Source organism: Crassostrea angulata, chromosome 2 (genome assembly GCF_025612915.1).
Source record: "Crassostrea angulata isolate pt1a10 chromosome 2, ASM2561291v2, whole genome shotgun sequence".
Lineage (NCBI taxonomy): Eukaryota > Metazoa > Mollusca > Bivalvia > Ostreida > Ostreidae > Magallana > Magallana angulata.
In genome coordinates, this window is record NC_069112.1 from 72,013,511 (window position 1) to 72,036,945 (window position 23,435).

Consider the following 23,435-nt stretch of genomic DNA (forward strand, 5'->3'; position numbering starts at 1 on the left):
GTATTTTTGTGGACTACCCTTTCTCTCCTAACCTGTGGAAACTTTTAGCACCTAACCTAAGCTCTTTTCTATGTGGATTATTCTTTTCCTCTAGAATTATGACACAATAAAATTTTGAAACAAATAAATGGCCCCAATAAACCCAATTTTCTGGTCTACTTATAAACTTTAAAAACACATTTCAATTTCTTCGAAACATTTTCTGGAGTGCTTATAAATGACAATGCCATATGCAGAATGCCAACTTTCCCTTAATATATCAGGTATTGTACCAAAAGCACAGGACGCGTCAAACCCATTAAAATAAATTTTCCTTTCCTTTCTGCAGACAATGTCATGTCTTAAAACGTGGCTATTTCATTAACAGAAACAATGAATCGTAAGTAAAGCAAATGTCTTTATTTAACCAATTTATTTGAAGAGGTAATTCTTTTATCTCTACAATAGCAAAAAATAAATCAAAGGCCGGAACAGCCACAAAGGCATCGAGCTGACATTTTCTCGACGCCTTATAAATGACCAATGGGGCAACAATCAACAAAGAAAACTTGACTTTCATCACATAGACTTGTGTCCCATTTTTATATTCAAAAAAAATTAACTCAGTATAGATCTGGTCTAACTAAACAGGAACCAGAGAGTTAGCTTTGACAACAGAATTGTCTACAATTACTTTGTAACTGAGTTTACCAAAAAAATGGTATAGAACACTGCAAAACAATTTTTGAAAAAAGTGTAGAAGAATGCAAAACAATCATGATAAAAAAATATGTTCTAGCCTAATGTCCAACGTTTCCAGTCATATTTGCACATCTGTTTTTACTTCTTATTGACAGAGCTGAAAAGAAAATTGTTAACTTTTTTTTTTTATTGTTTCCCAACTCCTCAGGTGTATGTATCCACCATTGTTTTTGCTCAACTCAATTGCTCTTTGGCATTCTGCTCTACTTGGGCAAGTTTTCTTCGTAGAACCATCGTAGTACGTCTTAAAATATTTCTTCATTTCTTCTTCTTTTGTCCATGCTTTTCTTACACCTAGATGGTAATGATATTTGAAATGCAATTGAATATTTTTAGTATGATAACATTCACTGATAATGTACATCATTTCAGTTTGCATGAATCTCTTTTTCACAAAAATAAAATTGAATTCAACAATCTGCAACATGGCACTTGCACAAAAAAATACTTATTTGACATAAATTGCAAAATAAATTTAAGCTTATTTAGTATTTACTTTATCAATGGTACCCCCCCTCCCCCCCCAAACCAAAAAAAAAAATTCATCAGACCTCAACAGGTTTCAGAGAAGAAACTGAAAATGTTCAAATATTAATAAATGCACAATGACTAATGAAAACAGATAGCAATAGGTCATCTGAGAGACTGAGGTGACCAAAATAATGATGCATGGGATAATCCTGGGGTACCTGCCTGATACAATTAATTCATCTCAACATAAGCAAGAAAAATAAATAAAGATAAGGAGTGAGGAGCTGGACTATTTTCAATAGATATTCTATTAATGAAATTGAGGGTTATGATTGACCAACCATCCCCTCCATACATCATGGCAGACGACAAGAAAATGAACAGTAAAGTATAAGAAGTAAGGTGATTAAATATAATGTTGTGGAATAGAAAATTCAAATGAAAAATGAATATTGTAATATTGATTTTGGGGTATTTATTTCAGCTCTATGACTGCAGTGTCTGAGATATCACAATAAATAATAACAAGAGATGTTATGCCCCCTCCCTTGAAAACCTCTGCGAAGAAAATGAACGAAAACTGCAAACAATTGGAATTTTTCTACATCCAAGGGGCATAAATCTGTCAAAATTGCTCGATCAAAACTAAATCTTATGTTGATCTAAATATATTATGTTAAATCTGTACAACAAATTTCATTTCAGTAAGTGCAACCTCTGTGAAGAAAATGAACGGAAACTGCAAATAATTGTAATTTTTCTACGTCCAGGAGATAACTCTGTCGGAAATTTCTCGATCGAACCAAGAATCAAACTTGACCTACCCCGTAGATATTAAAGATAAATTTGTACACCAAATTTCATTTGAATACGTGAAACCTCTGCAAAGAAAATGAATTGTTAACTGTTGGTGGACCGACTGACGGAGAGACAGACGGACAGCAGCAAAGTAATATGCCCTCCCTTCTTTAAAGGGGCATAAAAAAGTGAAATAAATGTAAAATTCAGGAAATTAATAACTTACATATGAAATAGGTATTAATAACTTGCATATGAAATAGGTATGTTCAACATCAATTAAAACGGATTTCATTTCCAATTTCGAAGTTGTCCTCCCAAATTTTGGCAATGAAAATAAGTCATGTGATAAGTTATAGGTCACATGGTAAGGTACATGGCGGGTGTGTTTTTTCTCAGGGAGTAAATACAACAAGTAGTGTGATATAGAGAAAGTATTCTTAGGGAATTTTGTTGTGATATCCAATGCCGCATTCATCTCGTGGTTCCAAAACCAAGCGGAAAAGGAAAAACAGAAACCTGTCGAAAAACATCAGGTGTATAGTCTATGAAAGCCCAAACAAAGAGGACCCAACTAAGATGGACACGAGTGAGATGTGCATTAGAATTACAATGTCTACACATAACCTTGCTATTGAAAGTGGTCGGCACACAAATGTTTCAAAAGAAAATCGTCTTTGTAAACTTTGTTGTGCATAATGCCATAAGATGTATATCTTGAGCAAATAAAGAATAGAATAATCAAGTAAACAAGCCTAGTCCAATATGTTTAATTCCTTCATACTATATGAAGTTCCACCCATTTGAAAGACAAGATCAAACACCAGAACTAAATTCACTGTTACAGGGTATACAAAATCATTGATAATGCATCAATCATTACAATAGAAAATCCAAGCTATCAATACTAATCAAGATGTGTCATACTAAATGGTCACTCTTTGTTTTAAAAATATCAAAAAGCATTGTAGATGTTCTATTGTATGGAAAGGGGCTATTTTCATGTTTAGTGATATTATCCTGTAGTTGATTATGGCTTAGCAACTTCTGAGCAGATCCAAGTTAATGATATTTTAATGTACATGCACAATGACAAATGACATCTGGGTGACTTAGTGACCTTAAATTTTTCTTTTATAGATGTATTATATGACTTACTTTTCTTAGGTTTCTTTCTTGATACTAATACATCCTCTTCCATGTCATCTAGAGATAGACTTGTATCTGGGTTTTTTTTAAGAAAATAAAATAATATAAGAAAATGTTTAAACCTGCAAATAATATCTCCTAAGATTTTTGGTCAACATAACACAAGTACAATAGAGAGAGAAAGAGACTCACTATGAAAACAGTAGGTTCATCTATTTCATTGTAATTCATTCTTATCCCTTTAAGTACCGGTAGTGACGAAATTTTTTCTAGAAAGTTGCCATCTTAAAGCTGAACACCGCTCGTAAATAGGCACTGTCCGCCATATTTCTCTTTAATCACTGCTGTCCCTACAACCCTTGTATAAGGGGCAGACCTCTAAACAGTTCGAAGTATTTCGCTGTAGAGGTCTCGCCCCTGTGGACGACACTGGACATACATCTTGCCTCGCCATGTTACTCAGTCGCGATGAAATTATCAAATTTTACGCACCTTTTTCAAGCCAGAAGAATACCAACATCAAATAAATTGGTTAATGCATTATTTACAAACAGAATATGCACATAAGAAAAAATGCATATAATCTAAAGACCACCAAAGGAATACTACATGTCGGCCTGGAGTTTCAGGTGTGCAATTATGTGTAATGAAATCGAAGGGTTTATATAACAGGTAACTGTGTGACGGTGCCTACTAACGACCGGTGTTCAGCTTTAAGGAGATTAATACAATTTATCTTTAACTAGTACCTTCTACTGAAGGAGTTTCTTCTCCTCTAGCGGCTTCTCCTTGTGTGGGGGAAATGTCTTCCTTATCCAAAATGTCTAAATATTAAGAACAATTGAAAAATACAAAAACAGCATTATGAAAATTGATTAACTAAAATAATCAGTTTTGCTTAATTCTAGATAAGTTTGCAATTACTTACCTTCGAAAGTAATATCTTTCAAACTTTTTTCCATGCAACTTTCCAACGACAGTGCATACTTGCATGACCATAAGTTTGGCAATTTCAAGTTAAACATGTCCTACTGTCAAATTGTAAAATTAGGAGTTAATGTATGTAACTTGAAAAACTAGAAAAGAGATAGAAAGAAAAATATCTAACAAAGAATGGGTCAATGTGACCAAAAAATTGAGGAGTAAGTAGGATTCCAGTTTCACCCAAGCCCGACTTTTTCTTTCATATATAGTGTCACTGCCCAGACTAAAAGAAACTAACAAATCGTCATGGTCTTCTACAATTTAGAAATGTCAAAATTCCAAACCAAAAGTGAAACCAATTAGCATCTGCAATAGTAACAGTTAAACTTGAAGAGTTCCTAGCAATGCAAAAATAAAACTGATATTTTTTTCTCGATTGGGCTATCATTTTACTTACTTTTAACAAAAGAATTTGAACAAAATTGCAATGCATTACTTCAAACTGATGCACACTGGCTTGAGAACTTATTTAATTTTTATAAGGCCTTCCTTCATTTTTCATTTAATTAATTTACAGAAGATTAAACAATCATTTGCTCTTGGAGACAGTAACATCCCAAAACAAATTACAATGGGCCACTAAGTAGAAAGTCCAAATACTTACTTGGGCAATAGTGGCACAATATTTCCAAAGGTTTGTAGCGTATATTCTATCAGGAAATTTCAAAGAACGGCACTCTGTTCGTATTTCCTCCAGACCCAGACCAGCCCTAACAACATATTCAGCTGAAATATGACGATGAAATAAACTGTTGTCAAACATTTAAAAACCAAATACCCATAATTAAATAACACACGAGAACATTTGTTAAATATGTATGTGTATAACTGTGAGATGAACATTGTTGCTTCTAAAACAAATTACAAAATATCTCTCAGTTAAGTGTTACGGTTAAAAGAAAGCCCTCTTGATCCCCAATTTAAGGGTCAGCCCTTTTTTCTGAAGTCGAACAAAAGCTTTTTCTAGAAAAACAATTTCTGTATTATATTCGGCATCTTTGCTAGCCAAGGGTTTCTAATCTGCACCACTCCTAACAAACCCTTGGCATATCTTGCTATCAAAAGTTGGGATTTTTTGGTCACATGATCTCCCAACCTATTTAAAAATCAGATGCCATACTTTAAACGTGACTGGTGCAGTAATGGTAGCCTCAATTGATATCAGGGTTCTCCTTAATATCACAAGTAGCAGGGGAATTAGAGAGAAGTAGGAGGCACCATAGGTGAGCGCCAAAGGCGCGAGCCTGCTAGGCGGGTCCGGGGGCATAACCTCCTTAACTAGGCACGATCTCATTGCAAACAACAAGCATATTTTCCGTCCAATTTTAGAAAGGAGCCAAGACTTTGACTTAATATTTGACAATAAAATACAGCCTGAAAATGGAGACAGGGTCTTATTGCTCCTTCATATCGCTTTTCAATATATTTCATTTATTTGATTTTATAAGATAAAGGATCAAACTTTGGACTTCATTGCTTACCAAAATTGTCACAGTGATATTTACAAGCAAATAAATTAATTTCTTTTTGACATATTGATTTCAATTCTTTCAAGAATTAGTTTTTTAATTTCTTTTTTCAATTGGAATTTCATTCATACATGTTTTATGACATCTTATCAGTATTTGCGAACAGAAAAGGGTTTCCGTCTCTTATTCCTGCCTGTTTTTCTAATTTCTTTACTGGCAAGATAATTCATTGCAGGGATAACCTCCTTCGGACAAATAATCGGTACTCTGGTCCCATTCTGGCAAGAAGAGGCAACCAATAAAAAAATTTTCCAAATCATTGAAAAATGACTGCTCAAACTGCTCATTAAAAACTTAATGTGAATGCAATACAAAATGCTAATGAATGGCACTATTCAATTAGTCTTCACAGCCTGAACTGTTATAGGACAAAACAAAAAAGGTTCAACCGAGTGGAGTACTTCTTGACAAAGAGCAGATAATTTAACTTAATGCAACTCAATTTAAGGAATTATACATATTTCAAAAATTTCCATGTACTCCACATGCTCAATGACGTTAATTTCAATTTTTTTTCGTTGATGGGTTTTGGGTCGGGTGGTGATGTTCATTAAGGACAGTGGTTTGGATACATGTATGTCAATCAAAGAAACAAATTATACAATATACATTATAAGCCATAAATTGGACAAAAGCCTTTCAAATCTAAAGGGTTATATGTTTAAGTTACTTAATGGCACTATTTATACATGTTTTTAAGAATTGATTTTTTAAATTGAATAAAAAATTATTTAAAACTGCATTATCATAGTGCTTCTTTCAAAAAAAACTTAAAACTAAATTTATAGAGCTCGAAATGCATTTTTTTCTAATGAATTCATATAATGTTTTCACTGATTATAGAAATCCAGGTGAACACAGGTAAATTTTACCTTAAGAGGACCCCTTTATTGCCCAAAATAATTAGATGTGTGTTTTGGCAAGTAGCCATTCGAGAAATTAACCATATTAACAGTTAAGGTGGAATAAAATGGAATCAAAAGATTAAAATTGGTTAAAGTACTTATATCAGCAATAACAATTAAACAAAATAGATAAATTGTTATTTCAAGAAAGTGAAGAGATATTTTCAAAAAATAGAAAATAAAATCCATCAACCTGCCCTATATTGTTGCAAATCAGGATGAATCTACATACTAATTTTATGTAGCCTGACAGGCTTAAAATATATAAATACTATTGTATCTGAACAAATGTTTAACATATTGTCTCCAGGATAAAGCTCACCTTTCCCCGTATCTCCACCAATTCCTGATTGTCAAGCATTTCCTTCTCAAACTTGCTAAGTTGTTCTCTAAGAGAGAGATCGGTTGCACTGACTTCCTTTGATCGATTTCTGTAACACTGCAAGCTAAAAAGAAAAGCAAAAACATGCATTTAGTCTTAAACTTTTCTATACAGTAACATATACAATGCTCTATGAAAAGGAGCCATAAATACTGTTAAAGTGGTTATTTACACTTGTGGTTGAGTACATGTGTGTGTTTAATACGCGAATTAGCGATTCATTACTCAAGGGTTTGAAATTTTTATCACACGCACAGGGATATTTTACGCGGATTTAACATAATCGTGCAACTTTTGTAAATTTCCCCCACGCATAAACAACAACTTTTAAGATTTGACATCATGGTTTTAAAAACCTCAGGCGTGCTTCCACTAGCATCACAATGCGTCTGAACATCATACCACTAACAGCAGTGTAAGATAGATCTACAAATTCCAAGTTTTCCACTAAATAAGATGATAACTTCATGATGTCTTCGGGGTAAGGGAGCTCTTTCTTCTGATTAAACATTCGCTCTGACAGAGTACTTCTTGCAACTTTGTTAACTTTGTAACCCCATTCTTTACTCATAAGATACATAAATGCTTCTCCCTCTTTCTTCATTTCTTTTTTTTTTGTTTTGATAGAAATTCCTACTTTTGAGGATGCCATCCTCATAAGGTCAAACCCAGACTTAATTGCTGTGCTAGGATGCTGGAGTTCATCCTCTTCATGTTCGGTACTATTGCAAATTTGAAGAGCTACTTCTGCCACATTATAAAAGTTTTCAGGGCTAAGCATCTCACTCATTGAAACGTCCATTCTTTTCACCAAATTTCTAAAGGCTAAAAGAAGCCACGCTGCTAGCCTCATATGAAAACTAGAATAGTATTTTCTTTTTCTTTTATTATCAATGTTTTTCATGAACCAAACGTCTCCCAATGCAAGGATGATCATTCATACAGATCTCTGCAAATTTGTCTCTTTTCATTGAAGGTAACACTTCTTTCACCATCCGTTTAGAACCTGTTGTCTTCACTTTTCCTGTAAGGGTTCCAATTTGTATGATTGTAGAACCTTTGTGATAGTCTGTACTTTTCACTGGACATGTTTTCTGATGATTACTGATAGAAGAATTCAGTACCATCCACTCTTTACATTTAGGACATGGACCATACTCTTCAAAGTTAAAGGTAACAAGCCTTTTTCTTGGCAAGAGAAGCTCACCTTCTTTATGCCTGAGAACTTTCATATTATGATGGTGGTCTCCCAAGTTTCTAAGAAGTTTCATTTCTGAATTCAGCCTTTTCTACAACTTACCTATTTTCCTGATTAGTTTCTTTCATCTTTTGGTCTTTGAGTTCTTTTATAGCCTTTACCTTGGTGTGGTTTACATGTCTACGTTCTAGATGACTTTGTATATTGGTGAACATTTCATGACAGTATAAACAGGCATGAACACAATCATATACCCTATTGTGCTTGGATTTTGCATTGTCTTTTTTCAATCCCTTAATAAAAACATTTGGGAACTTTTTGTCAAATAAACAGTCTTTTTCATCAAGTTTTCTTTTGCACGGTGGGTTGTCACAATCTAAATCTCTTTCATCAAGAGCCTCACAATCCTCTGGTTTGGGAGAGTCGACGTCATCTGGACCTGCTTGGAGTTCCGGACAACTGTGGTCATCGGGCTGGAGTTGGGGATAGTCAACATCACCCATACACGATTAAATTTCAACATCGTTCATCAAGTTGCTGCTGCTTTCATCATCCAAAATGCTTGACTCACTGTCACTTTCATCTTCGGTCTCTTCAATATAGTCGGGATCATTAAGATCTTCACAATCCTCTGGATAGTCGACATCATCTGAACTGGCAAGGCCTTGCGGACAGCTGTGGTCATCGGGATGGAGTTGGGGATTGTCAACGTCACCTGGACCTGCTTAAAGTTCCAGAAAGCTATGGTCAGTGGGTTGGATTTGGGGATTGTCGATATCACCTGGACCTGCTTGGAGTTCTGCACAACTGTGGTCATCAGGCTGGAGTTGGGGATAGTCAACGTCACCTGGATCTGCTTGGAGTTCCAGACAGCTATGGTTAGTGGGTTGGAGTTGGGTATTGTCGACATCACCTGGACCTGCTTGGCTTTCCAGACAGCTGTGGTCATCGGGCTGGAGTTGGTGATAGTCGACGTCACCCGGACCTGCTTGGAGTTCTGGACAGCTGTGGTCATCAGGCTGGTGTTCAGGATAGCCAACATCACCCGGACATGATTCAACTACAACATCGTTCATCAAGTTGCTGCTGCTTTCATCATACAAAATGCTCGATTCACTGTCACTTTCATCTTCGGTCTCTACAATAGAGTCGGGATCATCAAGATCCTCACAATCCCCTGGATAGTCGACATCACCTGGATCTGCTTGAAGTTCTGGACAACTGTGGTCATCGGGCTGGAGTTGGAGAAAGTAAACATCACCCGGACATGATTCAACTACAACATCGTTCATCAAGTTCCTGCTGCCTTCATCATCCAAAATGCTTGATTCACTGTCACTTTCATCTTCGATCTCTTCATCTTCAGTCATCAAGTTGCTGCTGCTTTCATCATCCAAAATGCTCGATTCACTGTCACTTTCATATTCAGTCTCTACAATAGAGTCGGGATCATCAAGATCCTCACAATCCCCTGGATAGTCGACATCACCTGGATCTGCTTGAAGTTCTGGACAACTGTGGTCATTGGGCTGGAGTTGGAGAAAGTAAACATCACCTGGACATGATTCAACTACAACATCGTTCATCAAGTTCCTGCTGCCTTCATCATCCAAAATGCTTGATTCACTGTCACTTTCATCTTCGGTCTCTTTATCTTCAGACATCAAGCTGCTGCTGCTTTCATCATCCAATATGCTTGATTCACTGTCACTTTTATCTTCAGTCTCTTCATCTTCAGTCTTTACAATATAGTTTAGATCATCAAGATCCTCACAATCCTCTGAATTGTCTACGTCACCTGGACCTGCATGGCGTTCTAGACAGCTGTGGTCATCAGGATGGAGTTGGGGATAGTAAATGCCAATTGGACCTGCTTGGAGCTCCAGACATCTGTGATCAGTGGGATGGAGTTTTGGATAGTCGACGTCACCTGGACCTCCTTGGCATTCCTGATAGCTGTGGTCACTAGGATGGAGTTGGGGACAGTCAATGTCACCTAGACTTGCTTGGCGTTCCAGACAGCTGTGGTCATCAGGCTGGAGTTGGGGATAGTCTACTTCATCCGGATCTGCTTGGAGTTCTGGTTCTGAACAGCTGTGGTCATCGGGCCGGAGTTGGGGATAGTCAACACCACCTGGACCTGCTTGGAGTTCTGGTTCTGAACAGTTGTGGTTATTGGACTGAAGTTGACATCTGTGATCAGTGGGCTGGAGTTGGGGATAGTCTACGTCACCTGGACCTACTTAGAGTTCCGGACAACCGTAGTCATTGGGCTGGTGTTGGAGATAGTTGATGTCACTCAGACCTTCTTGGCATTCTAAACAACTGTGGTCATCAGGTTGGAGTTGGGGTAGTCTACATCACCCAGACCTGCTTGGATTTCCATACAGCTGTGGTCTTTGGGCTGTAAATGGGCACAATCGACATCACCCAAACCTTGGACCTTCAAAAATATATAAAATTTATGTCTTTTTATTATATAAATGCATTATATCAGCCCAGTAAATATAACTAAGGGGAAAATTGCCCATTATTCTTTTAAATATTCCTATCTACTTCTCAGTATTTTTTGTTTTGCTAATACAAATTACACACAGTTTCATTTTGCTTTATTCAACTTAATAGCTACTACATCGCCCATTTATATGCAAATAAACATCATCCATTTATATACATATATTTGGTAAAACAAATGTTTTACGAATGCCCAAAAATTATTCTAAAATCAATCCAAGCAGCTTAAAATTGGTAATTTATTTCTAACCTCTTGAATTTTTATGAATTTTCTTCTCTTTTTCTTCTGTCTGCTGAACTGCTCCTAAACAAGATTTGAAATACTAAAATAATCATCAGTTCAACTTTAAATTTGTATGAACAATAAATGTTAGAGAAACATATCCGATGTTCTTTTTTTTCTTTTTTACCTTGTGACCGTTCTGAATTTGTTTTTCTTTGGTCAATTTTTGAATGATTAAAATAAACTTAAATTCTTATATAATGTAATTTACCTTGCAGCCTTTCTGTTTCTTTCTCTTCCTAGAGACCCTTACTTGACACTTACTTGTGTCATGACTTTCTATTAATAGAAAACTTTACATCTTAGACATTGAAATTATGACTGCATGGATGCACAAAAAACGAAGTAATTTTTATACCCTTGCTGGTGATATTTTTAAAGATTTTTACATTTAAATAATGATTTTTTTCCCTAGGAAATATGTAATATATTTAATATATAATATATAGCAATTTGTAAGCTTATTTAAATATTTTGTACAATTTTCTAAAATAGTTCAGTATACAGAAAAATATTCGCCCTTATTCTATTTTCCCCTCTTTCATCCTCGATTGCCCTTGCTGAATAAACAGTTTATATTAATTTTAAATGGCCATTTTAAGGTTCTCCGATCCTCAGCCTTAAAGTATTTTTTCATTATAAAAGTGTTATGTTTCTTTTAAACTTTATAAATGAAATGAAATAAAATAAAATTTTAGATGGCATCAATGCATTTTACGAAGTTATTGCAAATTTTCCTACGGTGGATATACTGGTTGTAGAAATAACGCATTTGAAAAAAAGTGCTGGTGCACCGATGGCTCAATCTCGTTACCAACATGTCACTTATTAGTAGTTCTCTGTGGATCCACAATGCCAAGCATGTAGTTGTGTAAATAAAAAAAACTGAACTTTATTTATTTTACAACGATTGATAAACAAGTTCTACAACTTATATTAATATCTTTCGTTGGCACGGATGTTAGAGCGAGGGGGTCATTGTTGTGGGAGGAAGCCGGAGTACTCGGAGAAAACCCACATACCCTTTTACATACAACCACTGTCAATCACGGGGATCGAACTCAGGACACAGCGGTGATAAGCGAGTGCATTGTTAACTACGCTACTTGGACACCTTAGTTGTGTAAATGGTGGTAATACTAACAATAGAACACTGTCTGTATAAAAGTCAATTTATGGTACGGATAAAGGAAATCAGTTTAATTTAGAATAATCGAACATTGCTGAGGTTCAGAGATCATTAATACAATTTATCTATCAATGGATTAAGAGCAAAACATTTCATGCTAAATCAATCAAACAATAAATTCAATAGTTTGTGTCAGGCTTGTTACAACCATACTTGATTGCATGTATGTACTTTGTAAATCTGAAAACTGATCCATATGTATAATTTCATCTTGCATGTGCTTTTTTCACTTTCTATGCCATATGAATATGCATTCAGGTTTTATATTTAGAACCAATTTGCAAGTCTAAATAGTACATGATTACCTTTAGCCCACTTTAAGTCCTCCAAAAAGCACTCTAATGTGTTTTTCTTTCTTGACAGACAACCTGACATTTATAATTTTGTTGAATAGTACATATAACAAAAAAGGTTATGTGTGTTATTCATCTTAGAGGGTTTTACTTTAAAGGGCATGGTCACCATCTTGGCCAAATCTTATTTTTCTATTTTTATTGCTTACAATGGTTTAGTTTTAGTTACAATAGTAACTGATGATCAACCAAATTTGAGTGTCAGTTGTGGGGTTATAACTATAAGCAAGATACATAGCTTACAATTCTTTTTTATATAAACAAGGTTCATGGCATGATTTTGCTTACAATGGTGCAATGTAACAGTAAAAACATGACCTAAGCTTAAATTTGCATAATCTCTCATTTATTACTCGACGACTGACACTCAAAGTTTGGTTGATCATTAGAATGCATTTATTACTTTAAAAGCACTGAAAACAATTAAAATAGAAAAATAAATTTTGACCAAAATCTGACCATGCCTCAGCTTTGCATGGGCATGTAAGAAGGACTCAGAATCAAAATTTTAATTCACAATCATGTAAAAATTTGTCTTGCAAGTCTTGTCAGTTTCTGAGTATTCAAAATATAAAATTACATATAAGTACAAGTACATTAGACTATATATGAAATACTTAAGTTTTCTTACAACTGTAAAACATGACATGGAAATAGCTTACTGACTTTGAAACCTAGTTAAGAATATGATTTTGGTGGAACAGTAATGTTTGAAAATATAACATCTAAATCATAATACATACAGAATCAAATAAACTTCTGACATAAAATCAATGTAAGAACGATACAGCAAAACTCACTAATTTCAAGGGACCATGTAGAAAAACTTCAATTACCGTAATTTGTCAGGCCTCTCACACCCATTTTTGGTACTGGGGCCGGGGCTAATGAATTGGGGAAAATGTGACATTTTGATAGAAATTGGGAAATTTTTCCCTTGTTTTATATTCTGTACCCAGAACAAAAAACTACCAGTAGGGTAGATTGAAAGGATTTTTTAAAAAGTAAGTTGTAAAAATTATCTTTAAAACTAAGAACATATGTGCAATAATGAGAAGGAAAAACATATATTCACAGTGTGTGATACAAGTTTGTTAATGAAGATTTAAAATTTCCCAAAAAGTTTTTGTTTAATTTCTACATGTCAAGTGGCAAAGAAAAAAATCAAACAATTTTTTAGAATTAAAAGAAAAAGGTTATTTCATTTGTATTCATGTAAAAATTAATGTATTTTTGTATTTATACCTTTTACAGATAAAAGTTTCTTAATTGTGTCAGCCTAATGACAATATTTATAAAATCAGTCTTTATACTTCGATCTGTGTATTTGGGGTATTCATGAGTCCAACCCTTTAACCCACTTACACTTATTAACGACCTCGCCATGTAACTGAAACATCTCAATAGTGGGAATCAAATTGGCCCCAATAAACTTAATGTCCTTCTGTATGCAGACAATATTGCATTAATTGCCGAAAACGAGGGGGACATGGATGCAATGCTCGTTGTTGTGTCTGGCTGGTGTAGGAAATGGTGGCTACGGATTAACTCTCTCAAATCTAAAGTAGTACATTTTCGTAAGCATCAGCGAAAGAGAAGTTATCATGTATTTTGCATCGGAAGGGACTGTCTTGACTATACAACATCCAAAAAATATCTCGGTGTTCTATTCGACGAATTTGCTATATTTAAAAATAATACAGAAAATTTCGTTAAATCTGGCAGACGTGCCTTATTTCGAAAATACATTCAAACAAGTTGATAGGATTTTACACATAGTAAAAGATGCAGAGTTGTGCCAATTCTTGACAACTGCAGTGGAGTGTGGGGGCACACAAAACATTACATCGAATTCGAACAGCTACGGGCTGCGATACTTTCTGGGGGTGCACTGGTTAACTCCGATTTTAGCTAAGCCTATTCAAGGAGATAGTGGCTGGTTTCCTTCATTCTATCGTCATTCATAGTAACATGCTACGATTGTGGAATCATCTTGTTACTATGAATGATGACAGAGATACGAAATTAGTTTTCATGTGGGACACCATGTTAAACTTTTACTCCAATCTAGCGATATGTCAACATGTTTTATAAATCGGGAGGTATATAACTTGAACTTAGCCAGGATCAATCTTCAACCAAAATTTGTGAATGATTGGCACAATGAACTACAAAGTGTTTCAAAACTCAGAACTTACAGGTCTTTTAAAAGTGATTTTAATTTAGAAAAATATGTTACAATTGACATACACAAACCTCACAGATCTATATTAGCACAATTTAGGTGTGTGTGGTGTTCTTCCTATCAGAATACAAACAGGGCGATTTAGGGGGGAGGAAGTAAACGATAGGTTATGTACGAGGGTCAATCAAAAAATACGAAGACAATGTGGCTGTCTATCATATATTTTTAGTGAAAGTCATACTTAACAGATTAATCTGTGCACCAACACTTATGTTTTTGATATGCGAAGTTTTAGTCCATTTGATGAAACGGTATTTTTGTTACCCCTTTTTAAAAACAACATGTTTTGTCACCACGGCGCACGGTAACTTTCAAAACATGACGTCAAGATAAAACACGCACAGTTTATAGATAAACCCCATCTTTATATCGCGCTTAGTCTCTTGTGCGTTTCTCCTTACAATTTAAAATGGCACTGAACGACTGAACGACTTAACACCTTATTTGCACACATTTATTCAAGAATCATAAGTTAGTTCTTCAAATTTTTCATTTTCTAACCGTGTATCTCTTAGTGTACAGTAGTGATAACCCTGAACGTCGGTTGACGTTACTTATTTTTTGACCAAATATTTACAGATATTTTACTCTCTTTCGGACTGTTTTATATTCAAAATACAATTACCACCACCTCCAAAAAATTTATTACAGTTAAACACAAACTTGCAAATAATTGTTGACTTATTTTTTGTACCATTGAGTATTTTCACAGCTTGTATCGGCTTTTTCCTGAGTTAAATCCATTCTGTTTGTAATTCTCTTTGCGCCGTGACGTCCGGCGACGTCGATGTTTTTAGTCAATTCTAAAGAGGACTATCTGTCTTTAGTTACTAATATATGTTCGACAAAACAATATATCCTGTCATAGAATACCATGACTATACTTTATTTGCGGTTTCAATGTTATTTGGTTTTAAACCCAATTCAGAGATATTACTTTTAAAATTATATGGTTTATTATTGACATAACACAAATATTGACCGTGCGCCGTGACATTATTTTTGCAGGATTAGATTCTAAAGAATTCTTAGAAATAAAGGAATTAAATAATTTTTTTTCTTGCAAATTGTTTGAAACTATGGCTAAATTATGTCTTCCAAATTTAGTAATTATATGACGTTAAGTAACATAGCTATGACAAAAGTCTTCGTATTTTTTGATTGACCCTCGTATTATACGTTCTGTAGAAGCAATAGAAGACGAATTTCATTTTTTATTACATTGTACACCTTATTCAAAACTTAGAACCGAATTATTTACTAGTATTGGCTTTAATCATTTCAGACTCAGACTGCACTGGTTTTCTCATATCTAACTTTCCTAGACAAACTTCAAAATTGGTATATTCAGCTTTTATGTGCAGACAATCTATCCTGAATAAAAAATAACAATTTTGCCAGCGGGCATCTTTAAATTAATTTCTTATAGCTGCATATTCGATAGATTTGTGTTCGTTTTATCTAGACTAAGTAATTTTCTATAGGTTTATATAAGAACTTTTGCAGGGACATGTCAAAATATGAATTTGTTATAGATGTATATATTTGATATAGATCTATATCTGTGTTCGTTATATTCAAGTTTTGCTGTTTTGTCTTTTTGTGTTATAATTCAACAATTGAAACAAAAATGATTCAGTTAGTATGCTTGGCTCATGAAGAAATTACTGTACATACACAAGATAAATTGGATCCACACAGTTTGTGGCAATTAGTAAAACCGAACTTGACTATTACTAGTTGAACTTTTTATCATGCATATAAACAGCTGAGATAGAGTTCATGCAAGTTTGAAATAATCTTGTTACAAAAAAATAACCCCAAAATTGACTTGCTTTTATCTTTTAGGTAATAGGCAAGATAGTTTTCACAATTTCTGTAAAAATTAACAAAACTTGTATTTATCATATCATGAAAGTTGGAAACATGAGGTCCATGCACAGGTGCAGTGTATTTTCTCATAATCAAAAATATATACCCCCTACATTTAATTCTGACTACAAGCATAAACTCTGGACAGCATTTTGTTGTCAAAGGGGAAGGAAACTCAAATTATGTTGTATAATAAATCAATTAATTATCATCTACTATAAATGTAAATTGTATTTATTTTCATTAAGAACCCTCGGAACAAAGAAAAAATCAAGAAAATCGATCGCTTTATTTAAATTTCCCGCCACTATGGGAGCTGCCATTGAACTTTAATCTATGATGTCCCACCATCTATTCAGGTTTGTTTTATCAACATAGCATCAGTATTAGTAAATCATGATATTCACTCTAAATGACAAGTTCTGGAAACTCTGAAACAATATCGACTTGATACCACTCTTTTACCTTTGACTTTCCACTAAATTACAAACCAACCTCAAACAGCATGTTCGTTGAATAAGTTAAGTGTTGGCGACAGAGGAAATCTCCACGTAGATGCCAAGTATTGTATAAAATGTCTGCCGTCGTTATTTCGACATGGTAATTCCGACTTTAGAGAAAATATTTAAACAGCCCAATTACAATTATAACATACTTATAGCGAAGAATTTGACTTGGAATAAAAATTTACTCAAGGCTGGTTTCAACCTTGAATGATAAGAGATTAACAGCTGTCATTTATTTCATAAAAATGCATATATTAATGCATACTTGTACTTATTCTTTAGATTGACGTGTGAACCTAAACATCATCAATTTTCTTCAGTCGATTACTTGAATAACAGAAAGGCACAAGTAAGCATTTTATTCAGAGCACTTTGTACATTGTATATGTAAACCAAACCAGAATAGATGGTGTGACGTCAAAATAATCAATTTTTTTGTTTTTAATACAAAAGAGTTCTACATCATGTCAGCTTCCATTATTTACGATTTCTCTAACTTTAAACATGCATTAAAGCTTAACTATTTAGTTTATTTTCAAAACAGCTTTACTACATGTGATAATTTAAACTACTTTATTAATATAAATAAAATATATGTTTGACTTTCCTTCCTCTTTAAATGATAGTAAAAATTCAACCCTTGAATTGTATATATTATATACTTTTTGCCTTTTCTTCCCATTTCGGGATATTTTCAAATGGTTCTACATCACCTCTCTTGAGAGAAAATCTACAGTGACAAGTCATATGAATTGCAATAATCACCTTAAGGGCGTTGGATCCTGCGATCAAAAGTCTCTAAGTTTTTTTCTAAAGTATATTTTTAACATCTACACACATATCTAAACCAAAATTCAAAATAAAATTTTGGGGTCTATATGCTCCTTTCTGTGCTACGGTGTATTTAATATGACCTTTCTGCACTGAACGTGCAAATTGCACATAAATCGCTTTTCCCTCTATAATTTTTAATCGAAATGAACCATGGTATCAAATACAAATTAACATTATTTAGAATTAATAAAATTAAAATTATCATAATGAAAAAATTTGCAATTTCTTCACCTTATTGATATTTTGACCTTTTTGCACTGAAAAAATACTATTTTTATTCATAAAATTCAACATGCAATTAAATAATTTAAAAGTCTCAAACTTTTTCTCAAATTATGACAGATTTGTCAAAAGAAACTTAAATATTCAGAAAATAAAACCAAAAGTATGTGTCTATGATGTAAATTTTGAGATATGGCATGAAATAAGCTAATTTTAGGGGAAATTGGAGTTGGTTTTTTTCTTTACTTTTATGAAATATCACTTAAACATGCCAATATATGTCGACAAAAATATTGAAATATTGTTGAAAAATGTTTTTTGAAACAACACGAAGATATCCCAATGCAAAAACTATCTGAAAATTTTGTTTGCACGGAAAATAAGAAAGCTCAAATTACGGTACTCTAAAAAAACCGAGTTATGAAAAATGTTCATTTTCTTCTTAAAAACCCTCCGCCACAAAATATAGTCCCTTACTACGCTCTCTAAATATGGAATTTTTCCTTCACTATTTTATTCAATATAGTTTATTTGGCATTGTAAAAAAGGAATTTACAAGTAGAATTCATTATTGACACCGAATTTCCGGACCAGAGGTGACCCAAAATGGCTACCCAAAATCAGAGGATCGAACCTCTTTAATTTAGCCAAAATAAAAAAAAAATATTTTTTTATATATCATTACAGACCCTGAAACGTACTACTACACCACACGCTCGCTGCACGCTCGCTAAACGGTTCACACGAAACGCTGAACGGTTTACACGAAACGCTGCACGCTTTGCCCGAAACGCTAAACGATTTACACGAAACGCTTCACGATTCACACGAAACGCTAAACGGTTTACACGAAACGCTAAACGGTTTACACGAAACGTTTCTCGCACGAAAGTCGCACGCTTTTTTGGTGTAGTAGTACGTTTCAGGGTCTGTATATACAGTACAGCTCACGAGTATCCCGACACCCACCGTGTAAAAAACACGATGGAAAACGGTCTGTGTCGCACCGTGCACACGGTGTGACACCGTGTATGTGTATTGGAAAAATTCAAGAAAAAGCACCGTGTCGCACCGTGGCCGCCTGTGTAACTCCGTGGCCACTGTGTTACTCCGTGGATATCGTTACCTGAGACGTTGATAGAAATAGCGTTTGTTTAGAAATAAAGAAATTAGGACTAAACAAGGGTTGAAACATATATATCCTTTTCATATTTAAAAATAAAAAGAAAGTCGACTTAAGTTGCACGGACCCAGAAAATTGTCGAGGCTGTCAACGTGAAGTTAATTTTTTTGTGATCTGAAAACTCGACGTAAATGGGTACCTTTTAATTCATTTGTACTTAAATAAATTGAAATAAATTCACCAAAAATATTTAATAATCAATTAATATATAATCAAAATTCAAATCAATTTAATTCATCTTGTTTTTTTTTTTCTAAACACATGTGATGTAACTGACGATCCTATTAAAATGTCGGGAGCTTAAACGTCTTATTTCTGTTATCTGTAAAACACTTTCTGATTTATCAATTAATTTACAGCCTTACTTTAAACCAATTAAAAATGAGAAATGTAAACATTTCAGATCATGTTTTTCTAAAAACATGTGCTGTTGATGTGCTGTTGTAAATAACAACCCCATATTACCGGTGACTCGAATAATTTGGACTTCAGCTATTTAAACAAAAAATCACTTTTATATTATAGATTATAGATAAATACATGAACAAACTCTTGTTAAATTATATTCAAGCATTGTACATGTATTAAAAATATACCCGCATTTCATAAAATATTTTTCAACTTTATTTCCGTATAGCTGGTAATGGCCTCGTGATTTCACATGAAAACAATCACTCGTGCGATATACGGAAGCATTGTCTTTCATTTTGGGTTCTATACACAACAGGTGTTATTGTCTGTCTTGTTAGGTGTCATTGGAATTTACAACTAACTTTGTGTACATTTGGACGTCTGAACAGGTGTACTCGAGATGCCGTTATTCACACCTTTCCGCGAACACCTGTTTGGTAACTCATCACAACCCGTCGTGTGTATGGTCTGAATATATCTTACTTCTACTTTGTTAGTTCAATGATTTTTCCCAATCTCTAACAAACAAAAAAATTGTCTGTAGATATGTACACAAACAACTACACGTAAGACTATCGGATCCGGGGAACAATTCAGCAACTCTATAAATGCGGGAATTTCAAAGTATTAACTTACGATAAGAAATTATTTACCGGGTACACATACATGTATGTACGAAAAAAACCTGATTGATTAAAAAGATGAATGAGATAATACCGGTCACTTTTTGCAAGCATTTAGAACACACCACTTTACTGATGTGAAATAGCGTCGAAATTTTAACGAAAAATCTTATTACATCGTGAACTTTACAAACTTTTAGTCATTGTGTTGAAATCGTTATTAAAACCATGGATCTAAAATAGGTGAATTAAATTCATACAAATATAACTCTGTTAATTCTAAAATGATTGCACAAAAGTACAGAGAGAGAGAGAGAGAGAGAGAGATTTTACAACGTAATATTCCAACCCTCATACATGCAGCATAAGAATAAAGAAACTAAACATTTCAAACACTGAATACTTCATTGTTCAACATTTTTCAGTGTTTGAAATGTTTAGTTTCTTATTTTCATTTGAGAGTTATTTCATTTGATTTTAAGTAATTGGCATTTTTGTATGAATTTGCTTTTTAAAATAAACACTTAACATCATGGAAATTTATAAACATTTAGTGTATTTTTATGGTGCTATTTTTGATAATCAAACCATGAACAGATGAAAACTGATAACTTTTGATTTACAAAGTTTGAAAAGTATATAATATTGTGACAATAGTATGTGTGCCTTGAGCTTTTGTGTTTGTGCAAATTTACAAAGCTTATGTTTTTAGGTTTTATGTTGTTTATGCTGGATCTAGTTTTATGCACATTGTAATATGTTATTGTTATTTTGCAGAGGCAGTTTGGCTATTTTCCTGAATGGAGAAGTGTTGACATGTACGTCTAGACATATAGACAGTCTCTTCCCAACGCATGAGTTTATCGAGAGCAAATATGTCGACGGAAAGAATCAAAGTACTGAAAGTACTGAAAAGCGCTAACCTAGCTTAGTTCTAAGAAAATTTACTGTGTGCAAGCGTAGACGGAAATGAGCCTTATAAAAATTTTGGTTTATGTTTAATGAATATCAATTTAAAGTATCGAAGGCCAGATTTCTTTAAATATATGTTACTTTCTTAAGATGATGTGAATTAAAGCTGAACACGATTTGTATATGGATACTTGCCTGAAAAAAAGATATGTTAAAATCACGAATTATACCTTTTGAACAGTAATTTATCACAGTTTTTGACATTTTCTTGCAAAGAATCGATTTTATTTTTCTATATTTTAGCTTCTGAATACGCACTATATTTTTTCATCACTGCGTAGCATCCCGTGCTGATGTACGTAAGCCCCGCAAACCAATCGTATCTACTCGGCCATTTCCGTCACCCAGATAACTGGTCCCCTATACCTCTTACCAGTTTAAATGATGTATATTTCTGCTCATAGAGGGCAGTTATTCCTTGCACCGGAAATAGAAGTCTAACGACAATAAAGCGCTGAGCTATGCTTAGCGCTTTAAAAAGGGATGCATTGTGACTGCAGAGTGAGTTTTAACCCTGAATAATAGTTCAGATTTAATTGTAAAATTTGACATTGAGATTAACTTGAATTTCTATGAAAGGGTTATATTGACTTAAATTTGTCAGAACATAAATGTGTCATCATATGTGTTGAAATGAGGGTGTACATTTTCTTCCTTTTCTTGTTTATGAAGTTAACTAAACAACACATTTACATTTTCAAAGTTCAACTTCAACTGTCTAAAAATACTTCATTATTTAACATCAAAACAGGTTGAAAACTGCAGTTCTGTATTACTAAAATATAGTTCTTTATTGTTTTTTTATTCTTGCTATTATTAATAAGCTTATTTTTCAAATAGAAACTTAAATGTTTTTCATAAATCCATTTGTTCATAAACATTAAACATGATTTTTGCGCATAGCTTTGTCATGGTATATCTTACTACACATTTAGCATGAGGTTTAAATTTTGTTATATTGTTAAATATTTGTGATATTGCATTCTGTTATGTATTTAAAACTTTTATTGAATGAATGGAAGATATTACTTAACAATTTGCTTTACCTTTACTCCTTTTTTTCTATTGTTTTTTTTTTTTACGTTTGTCTGATCAGGTTAATCAGAACTTTGTAAGAACTAAAATCTACACCTTTATACTTCAATATTGAAATAAGTTCAATTCAATCTGAATCAACAGTAATTCAACTGCATTTCTATTTGATGCACTAATCAAAAATTCAAATTAATTCATTGATAAAGTTATAACAAAATAGAGATAAACTTATTACCAAACTGTCCTTTTTCTATTTAATTTTTGAAACTTTTTTAGATAAATTTACACATGTCAAGTAAACAAATGACTAACGAAATACGTTTTATTTAAACTGGTCCTGGTCTTCCTGACTAGGGTAAATGTCAAGCTGTGAAATGGTTTCATTCTTAATTTAAATTTTATTTAATAATCTTTCAGGGAGGAGCAGATGCCTATGGAGAAGGAAGATCTGGAGCAAGTAAAGAAAGATCAGGTAGAAGATGAACAGCTGGACGACAGGCTTTTGCTCTCTGATATGCTATAAGATCAGTGCTGATGACTGTCTAAATTCAACTTTGTCTTTTAAATCAAATGTTCCTTAGAAATCTTTGACTTTTTAGAGCGATTTGTTGGCTGTTATATGATCATATTTAATTTTTGTTTTGAAAGTGGAGTTCATTTTATACTAGAATTCTGAAAATTTTGAATGTTTAAAAGTTACAAACAGGTGAAAAATTACAAATTTTGCTTCAGACACTATTTTATAAGACATGTATTTTTACAGTATTACATTGTATATAATTTGTTAAATATTTTCAGGGGTTGTACATAAGTTTTGCTGGTCAACATGTGCCTTGTAATGCCTTACACAACATTGATAATTTTTTGGTAAAATGTTTCTATTTGAAAGCTTAAGACAATTTTTTTCTGCCCAACTTGTTAATGTCAAAGGGAAAAGTTGAGTTCCATCTTAATTTTGTAATTAAGTTTGAGTATCATAATTTCCAATTTGCAAATCATATTTCATTTTGTTTGAAGATATTATCGCTGATCTTTT

General features: G+C 33.5%; 1 protein-coding gene and 2 pseudogenes across 2 annotated transcripts; 1 reads left to right on the forward strand and 2 right to left on the reverse strand.

Annotated features, from left to right (window-relative positions):
• The window catches only part of LOC128174831 (uncharacterized), a 394,133-nt pseudogene that overhangs the window by 134,403 nt on the left and 236,295 nt on the right, over nt 1-23,435 (forward strand).
• On the reverse strand, nt 3,909-8,243 carry LOC128171888 (uncharacterized). 2 transcript variants are annotated; one of them, XR_008242159.1, is made up of 4 exons: nt 6,900-6,988; nt 4,748-4,869; nt 4,088-4,190; nt 3,909-3,983 (listed from the first exon to the last, which is right to left on the reverse strand). XR_008242159.1 is itself a non-coding variant. In XM_052837663.1 (3 exons), exons 1-3 carry the CDS (start codon nt 7,894-7,896, stop codon nt 5,762-5,764), a joined length of 834 nt encoding a protein of 277 aa, XP_052693623.1. In that variant the 5' UTR covers nt 7,897-8,243. The 2 variants fall into 2 exon arrangements, 1 of the variants encoding a protein (XP_052693623.1); XM_052837663.1 differs by lacking the exons at nt 3,909-3,983; nt 4,088-4,190; nt 4,748-4,869 and adding exons at nt 5,762-5,890; nt 7,316-8,243 and having other exon boundaries at nt 6,900-7,023.
• On the reverse strand, nt 8,274-10,543 carry LOC128171882 (uncharacterized; annotated as a pseudogene).